The sequence below is a fragment of the Oryzias melastigma genome, linkage group LG9 (genome assembly GCF_002922805.2).
Source record: "Oryzias melastigma strain HK-1 linkage group LG9, ASM292280v2, whole genome shotgun sequence".
NCBI classification, from domain to species: Eukaryota; Metazoa; Chordata; class Actinopteri; order Beloniformes; family Adrianichthyidae; genus Oryzias; species Oryzias melastigma.
In genome coordinates, this window is record NC_050520.1 from 981,315 (window position 1) to 989,324 (window position 8,010).

An 8,010-nucleotide genomic window follows, 5' to 3' on the forward strand; every position below is an offset into this window, starting at 1 on the left:
CTGTTGGTAAATAACGGGTTTGGGGGCGGAGCTGGTGGAGCTAACGGGAAGGGCGGGGGTTAGCTCCCCCCCGCACTTGGATAATCCGGTCTGGGACCACAGAGCGACCTCGCGCTGACGTGAAGCAGCCGCCCCTTCCATCCCGCGTCGCCGCGCGCCCGCAGCCTCCACCGGAGACAACGACGTTCCCGCATCGGCCCCGCAGCTCCGTCATCTCGGCCTGTCGCTGTTGTCACGGTAAGAGGAGCAAGAACGGCTTCGGTTGGTGTCCGGTCAGAGCGGGGCGGAGGCCCTTCACGCCGGCGCTCCGGCGCGTGTGTGTGCGCGCGCGCACCACTAAACGGCGTTTTTGCGGTTATTGTACATCGACATTTTCGTGGACGGATTTTAACGGGGCTTTAACGGGCAGCTCGTCGAGCGGCTGCGGCGGCTGCGTGTTAATGCGTGATGGCCTCTTACGTCATCGCTGTTGTTTCTGCGGTTCTCTGCGGGATTCTAAAATCTGCGGGACGGTCTGGAATGAGCTCAGTTTGTCCTTTCATTCGCGCATTGTTGCGGGAAAAGGAATGACATCACGCGGCCTCACCAGCGGCCTTCATCCAGGGGCGGCGCCGCGGTTACTGGGGGCCGGGGGGGGGGACTTGTTTTGGAAGGGGGGGGTCAACGGGAAGTCACCCCACCCAAACACGGGAGTCTGTCCCGCCTTCATGTTTGAATCCACAATAGTCTCAGACTTCATTCCAGACGTAAACATCTGAACAATGAACAATCTTCGTTTATTTATCCTTTTAAATCTCTTTTGATCTCTTAAAACATGGTATCTTCTTTTTAAAAGAAATCTCTTTTTTTTCTGTTCATCTTTTCTTTTTAAAAATAGAAAAAAAAACAACTTCTTTTGATCTCTTCACATTTTCATCTCTTTAGCTCCTTTCTAAAATAAACTCTTCATATCTTTTGTATCTCTTTTTATATATTTTACGGTTTAATCTCTCATCTTTTCATCTGTTTCAAAACACATCTTCATCTCTTTTAATGTCTTTTTATATTTTCATCTCTTTTGCTTTTTTCCAAATAAATTCTTCATATCTTTTTTATATATTTTTATTTCTTTATCGTCTCATCTCTTGTGAAACCAGTTTTCATTTTCACTCAATCTCTCTGTCTTCTGGAATTAGACATTTCATGTTTCATTCTAGTCTATTGTAGAACCACAGAATATTTTTAGTGTTATTTATTGTTTTTGATTTGTTTTTAAATAAAGTTTTCTTTAGAATTGAGTGCCGTACTTGTACGTTTATGCTGCTGATGTTGTTCATTCGATCCACTTTCTGCTGGTGGAGCTAACATCACGTCCTGGATGTGTTGGTGTTTCACCTTTGCTTTCTGTCCAGGTGGACTGTGGCTCCTCCCAGCTGATCCACACCTGGAGGGGAGCACAGCTGCCCCCCCCCCCACTGATATTAGCTGCTCCCTATTTACGATGACTGTACCTGCTGACGGTTGGGTTAGTCTGCTCGCCGTGGGCGGGTTCATTCTGGTCCCTCGGTTTAGTCGAGTTTTTGTTGTCAAACTAAAAGATTTTTCCGTTTGTCTTTGAGCTTCTCTCCTTGCATACGAGTCCTCGCCGTGACAGCTCATTTATTATCAAGCTGTGACTTCTATCATTTTAAAATGTTTGATATTATTTTAAAGTTTATTTTCTGTCAAAGTAAAACTGTTTGAACGTTTTGTCAGTGAAGAAGCTGTCGTGATATTTGGAAAGTGTGAAAGCTTTCGAGAAGTTTTTTTTTTTAGTGAAGAAGCTATCGGGGCGTTTGGGACATCTGTCATAATGTTTGGTTACTGAGAGATCTGTCATAATGTTTGGTTACTGAAGGATCTGTCATAATGTTTGGTTACTGAAGGATCTGTCATAATGTTTGGTTACTGAAGGATCTGTCATAATGTTTGGTTACTGAGAGATCTGTCATAATGTCTGGTTACTGAAGGATCTGTCATAATGTCTGGTTACTAAAGGATCTGTCATAATGTTTGGTTACTGAAGGATCTGTCGACATGCCTCATGTCTTCGTGCTGTACTGACTCCTGGTCATCAACAGTGTGACGCTGATGTGATCCTGGAGGTTTTACAGGATTAGATCCTCAGTCTTCTTTGTCCTCTTTAGTCACCCCCCCATCTGGTTATGTAATCCAAAGCCTGCTCAGGCCGGATGTTCTTAGATCCTCCATGTGCGTCCACGTTTGTTGTAGCTGGAAGATACGTAGTTTAGATGGAAGTTCTGGTGTTTTGGTAGGATGAGAGTGAAGGATGAAGCCGACGAAGTGAACCTGATCAGAGAATAACGGACAGCATGAACTGTCCATGAACTGAGTTTATTTCTGATAATGCACACCTCAAAGGGCATTATCCCACTTTCACCATGGTCACTTACAAAAAATACATTAAAAAAATTATTAGTCTTTTAATCTTTTTTTTAATTTTATTTTTTAGCTTTAATCATTTTTCACAGAAAGCAGATGATTTGATAAATGTTGTCATAGTAACGGCTGCAGAGACCAACAACAACCCAGGTGTCGGGTCTGTGGTCGGGTCTGGCGTTTGGTCTGTGATCGGGTCCGTGGTCGGGTCTGGCGTTTGGTCTGTGGTCGGGTCTGTGGTCGGGTCTGTGGTCGGGTCTGTGGTCGGGTCTGTGGTTGGGTCTGGCGTCGTATCAGTCGTCGGGTCATTGGTCGGGTCTGGCAGTTTCTTCCTGGTTTTAAGTTTAGTCCCGATGGATCTAAGGTTTATTTTCCTTGAGAACAGGTTTGTAGATATTTAAGTTTGAAAGAACAAAAACGTTTTACCAAAAGAAAACCAGAATTCCTGCAGATGAAAACAAAAAAGCTGCAACTTCCTGTTTTCCATTTTTGTTACTCTACAAACGTGCTGTCAGTCATCCTGTTGCCATGGTAACATCTTCAGCCCCACAGCTGCACGGTGGTTCTCTTTGTTGTGTGTAACAGACAGTACTGGACTGGGGGCTCACCCTCTGAGCATGGCTGTAGCAGCAGCTCCCTCTGGGGGGGTCAGGTGTACAGCAGATGCTGGGACTCGAACAGTGACTGACCGTCTGTGTCTTTCGGCAGATGCCGCCCGCTGCACACCGCCCCGCCCCGTCTGGGATTCCTGCTGAGCCAGGTGCCGCCTGAACCCCCGGCTTCCCTCTGCGGCGCTCCGGTCTGCGTGGGACCATGGACGGGACCCCCCAGCTGTCTGGGGAAACCCTGGTGGTGCATCACATCCCCCTGGTGCACTGCCAGGTGTCGGGGGGGCGGCGGGGCGGCTGCGGGGGCTCTCTGAGGAGCGGCAGCCCCTTCAGCCCCCCGGAGAACCTGGGCCTGAGCCGCACCACCTCCCTGCCCGAGCGAGACGTCCTCCAGAGGGAGGCTCTGCTGTACAGCAGCCTGATCCAGACGTCCAGCACCTCCTGGTCCTCCCACAGCGGAGGAGGAGCAGAAACCAAGAGGGGGGGCAGCACGGGCAGCGATCATTCGTCTTTCACCTCCAGCACTTCAGAGGAGCAGCTTGTGCACACGCTCCCTAGAGCCAAACCCAGGAGCAGGAACCCGCTGCGCCACAACCCCTTCCTGCTGCACGCCGAGGACGAGGAGGAGGAGGAAGAGGAGGAGGAGGAGGAGGGGGGCAACAGCCTCAGCGGGTACCTGGAGGACTCCTCCTTCCTCCTCCACAGTGACACCACCTGTGACGATGGGACGGCCTCCTTCCATTTGCACCACCTGGACTTTGCTTCAGAGCCTTTCGTTTTGCACGGGTCAGAGGGCGAGCGAAGGCGGGACTCCTTTAGAGGCGTGGCCTCTGACCGGGACAGCCGGCGCTGTCTGGGCAGCAGCGGCTCCAACATGTCCATGGACTGCGGCGATCAGGACTGGGGGGACGACGACGACGAAGACCAGTCCATGCGATGCGGCCGCAGCAGCAAGGCGGGCTCGCTGTCGTCGGGTTCGTCCACGCAGCTCTGCTCCTGCTGCAACCACGCCCACCCCCACTGTCACCACGACTTCCAGCCGGCCTACGGCAGCGACTCGTCCTGCAACAGCTCCGACGGCGTCCTGGTCAACTTCAGCGCCATCTTCAACAAGATAAACAACGGCGTCCCTGAGAAAGTCTCCGCCTCCACCAACCTGAACACGGAGCGTGCCGGCACGACCGGTTCTGACCCCAACTTGACCGGAGGAGCGTTCTACCTGGACCTTCACGCCTCGCCGACCGAGCCTCTCCCCCCCTGCCTGTCCAACAATCCTCCCGTGCTGCAGGAGCCCCGCCTCCCCGCCTCCTCCACGTGCTCCTGCTCTGCCGAGTACCAGGGCGCTCTGGACCTGGACGCCAACTGCAACTCCTTCCACCCGCCCTGCGCCGCTTCCTCCGGCGAGCTCGGCGCCTGTCTGCAGAGCCAGGCGCGCCTGGTGGTCGCCACCCAGAACTACTACAAGCTGGTCACCTGCGACGTTTCCTCGCAGTCGTCTCCGAGCCCGGGCGGCTCCTCCGTCAACAGCTGCTCCGATGAGCACAGCAAGGGAAGCCCCACCCCCACGCAGCCCAGCGAGTACTTCCTGTTCAAGCAGAACGCGGAGGAGGCGGAGCCAGAAGACCACCATGGGAACTCCTCTCCAGTAAGTTGAAAATCCTAGTTTTCGATGTGTGTTTTGTGTGGAGTTTAGGTCCAAAGCTGACATTGTTCAGAGTGATCCGGATCTGAGCGCTCAGATCCGGATCACTCCGAACAATCAGACCACCAAAAGATCCAACATGGCCGCTCCATCCTTTTCTTAACCCTCTGGGGCTGCGGGGTTTCCAGAGACCGTTCCAGTTACTGCTGGGTGAAGGCGGGATTTGACCAGGACAAATCGCCAGCCCGTCACAGAGCCATGGAGCCGGAGCGATCAGCCGGCTACGCTAGTTAGCCGCCCAGGAGCTAGCAGAGTGAGCGAGCTCTGCTGCCCCGGCTGCCAGTGCCTGGTCGGCGGAGCTCGCTCACTCTGCACGTAGCTACCCAGCTGACGGAGAGCTGCCACAGGAGCCATAATAGCGGCCGCTATCTTATAGCTAGCTAGCTAGCTCATAGCTAGCTTCAGGGGATTATGATGCTTTCGTATTTTCATCAGGACAATACTAAAAAGATCCTCCAGTGTTATTTGTATGTCCCCCTCGTGGGTTAAAGCTCAGACTGGAACCCAGACAGACGTCAGGCTCAGCTGTTGCTGCAGGAGTGAAGTAGGAACATCCGATCATGGAGCTGTGAGGTCTCAGGTGATCCTCTATCAACACGAACCCTTCACACTTGTGGCCAAAGACATCTCTGGCTTCTGTCTGGATTTATTTGTATTTTCATTCTAAAACATGTTGATCATTTTTGACATATTTTATTGTTGTTTTTATAAAATTACAACCAAAACTTTCATTTTATGTTGTAAAAACAATTTGTTAAACATTTTTGGGGTTTCCACAGCAAAATGAATCCCATTTTCCAGACAGAATTTTCTGTTGTTGATTTTATGTCTAGAGTGTGAATATAACATGAAAGAACGACCAAATAAAGGTAGAGTCACACAGGAGAGGTCGTGCTGATTAAAATGATACCAAACAAGCAGCAGGTCGTCTTTCTAATTGAAAATACAGTAAATTCAAAACTAAACAGAGTTTTAGGTCTTAGGTTCTAAAAAGTTAAAATTAAATGTTCTAAATGTACAATTTTCTGTGTGATTTCATATTGTGATTATTTGCATATAAGTGGCTGTCAAATAATCTAACAAAAAAAAGGTTTGCGATTAATTAGTACATTTTTTTAATTGATTCCCGGCCCAATATAAACCCAAGCTACTCTCTCAACATCCTCCATGTTTCCAGAAGGACTTTGGCGGTTGCTCCGCGGCGTCGAGGCTTTCAGTGGTCGATTTGATCTGCGTCTCAAGAGAGGCGGCAGACGTCCAGTGAACAGGACTGTAGATCTGAGAGGACGTCTGCTTCACCACCTTCTGCTTTTCATATTTCAAACCGATGACGGAGCGAATAGAAATAGAAATGGTTCAGTGTCTTTGACACAAGGACCGCAGGAATTGAACCTGCAACCTCTTGATCGGAGGTCGACCTCTGGGCCACAGCCGGACGTGATCCTGTGACGTTCTCTGACGGGTCGGCGGGCCGTCACTCTGACTCTGTTTCTGTCCTTTCTCCTTCAGTCAGACCAGGAGGAGGAGGAGGAGGAGGAGGAGGATCGCTTGGCAGTGGGCGGGGCTAAAGCTGCTCTTCCTGTGATTGAAGGCAAGGTGTACGTCAACGTGTCCCCTCCCACAGCTGCACAGGGTGTCATCGGAGGCCCCGCCTCCTCTTCCAGCCGTCCTCGCTCTCGGAGCTACGACCGGAACCTTGACAAGTCTCCTTCCCCGCGACTGGGATCCCTGGAGCGCATGCTGAGCTGCCCCGTGCGCCTGAGCGAGGGCGCCGCCCAGGTCCCGCCCACCCCTCCTCGTGTCACCTCCTTTGCAGAGATTGCCAGAAGCAAACGGAGGAACGGCGGATCCCCGTCACAGAAACCTGCAGACACCTTCTCCTCCATGTGCTCCAACAACTCCCACTCCTCCTTGGATTTCTCTCCAATCCTGGAGGGCGGGCTGGAGGAGGCCACGCCCCTCTCCCCACCTGTACCTTTTACCAGATGTCACAGCCAGGGAAGCGTGGAGCTGCACCTGGAAGGAGCCAAAGAGGGTCCGGCCAAAGGAAGAGGTATGTGAGCGTTTAACAAACACGGTTCTAAGGACGGAATCCCACCAGCAAACTCAGAGACTTTTACTTTGAAAATCCTCGTCTGAATGTGGAAAGCTGCTTCCTTTGAGAGGAGTTTCAACTCCTGATAAGAGGAAACTTGGTGAGACGTCAATCAGACGGAGGCTGAATCCGTTTGAGGCGCCGAAACACAAACCTGAGCAGGAAATGAACAACCGCAGCAAAACCAGCAACCGGGCCTGCGGTTCTGTTTAACCAGCATTTGGACCTGTGGCTCTGTTTAACCACAAACTGGACCCGCGGTTCTGTTCAACCAGCAACCGGACTGGTAGTTCTCTTTAACCAGCAACCGGACCAGCGGTTCTGTTTTACCAGCAACTGGACTGGTGGTTCTGTTTAACCAGCATTTGGACCTGCGGTTCTGTCTAACCAGAAACTGAACCGGCGGTTCTCTTTAACCAGCAACCGGACCCGTGGTCCTGTTGAATCAGCTTCTGGACTGGTGGTTCTGTTTGTTCCTCCAGCTGCAAACCCCGTCAGGAGGCGCCGCAGCCAATCTGTGCCTTTATTTTGAAAGTCCAGAATGCACTGCAGGAAGTCTTGCAGCCTCCAGAGGGCGCTGCAGTGAACGGCTGTAAAAACGAGATTCTCTTTCTGGTTCTGAGGTTCTTCAGAACCTGAAGCTTTGAGACCTTTCCTGTTTCAGATCATTATAGATTCTTTATGAATAATCTCTAGAGAACATTTTGAACGTGCTAAAGTTGAAACGTTACAGTTTGTTTAAACAAAAGAGATTTGAATCCTAGAATCAAACACAAACATCAGATTCACAAACACTTCTGCTTCAGCTGACAGACCGCCTCAAGGGGCCGGCCTTCAGACGCACAAACAGATTGTGCAACACCCCCCCTCACACACACACACACGAGTGTCTGAGCAGCCGGTCAGGACACAACTGTGAGACTTTCACCTGTGTGTGTTTGTCAGTGTTGTTGTGTGTTTGTGTCTTTCACTGTCAGTATGTTTAATTGTGTGTCCATTTTTGTTGATTAATGTGTTTGTTTGTTTGTGTCTGCTTCTGTTTCATTTTTTGTGGGTCTGTGTGTTTGTCTGTATCCTTTAAAGTGTGTGTTTGTGTGTCTGTCACTGTTGTTGTGTGTCTGTCACTGTTGTTGTGTGTCTGTCACTGTTGTTGTGTGTCTGTCACTGTTGTTGTGTGTCTGTCACTG

The 8,010-nt window shown here is 50.7% G+C and overlaps 1 protein-coding gene across 2 annotated transcripts in view; it reads left to right on the forward strand.

Moving 5' to 3' along the window:
- The first annotated feature begins 6 nt into the window (after positions 1 to 6).
- rusc2 (RUN and SH3 domain containing 2) overlaps positions 7 to 8,010 on the forward strand; it is a 14,322-nt gene continuing 6,318 nt past the window's right edge. For both annotated transcript variants that reach the window (XM_024257975.1, XM_024257976.1), the window contains exons 1-3: positions 7 to 237; positions 3,127 to 4,671; positions 6,238 to 6,781. In XM_024257975.1, the coding sequence (XP_024113743.1) occupies positions 3,232 to 4,671; positions 6,238 to 6,781 (1,984 nt within the window). In that variant the 5' untranslated portion in view covers positions 7 to 237; positions 3,127 to 3,231. The remainder of the gene's footprint in view (positions 238 to 3,126; positions 4,672 to 6,237; positions 6,782 to 8,010) is intronic.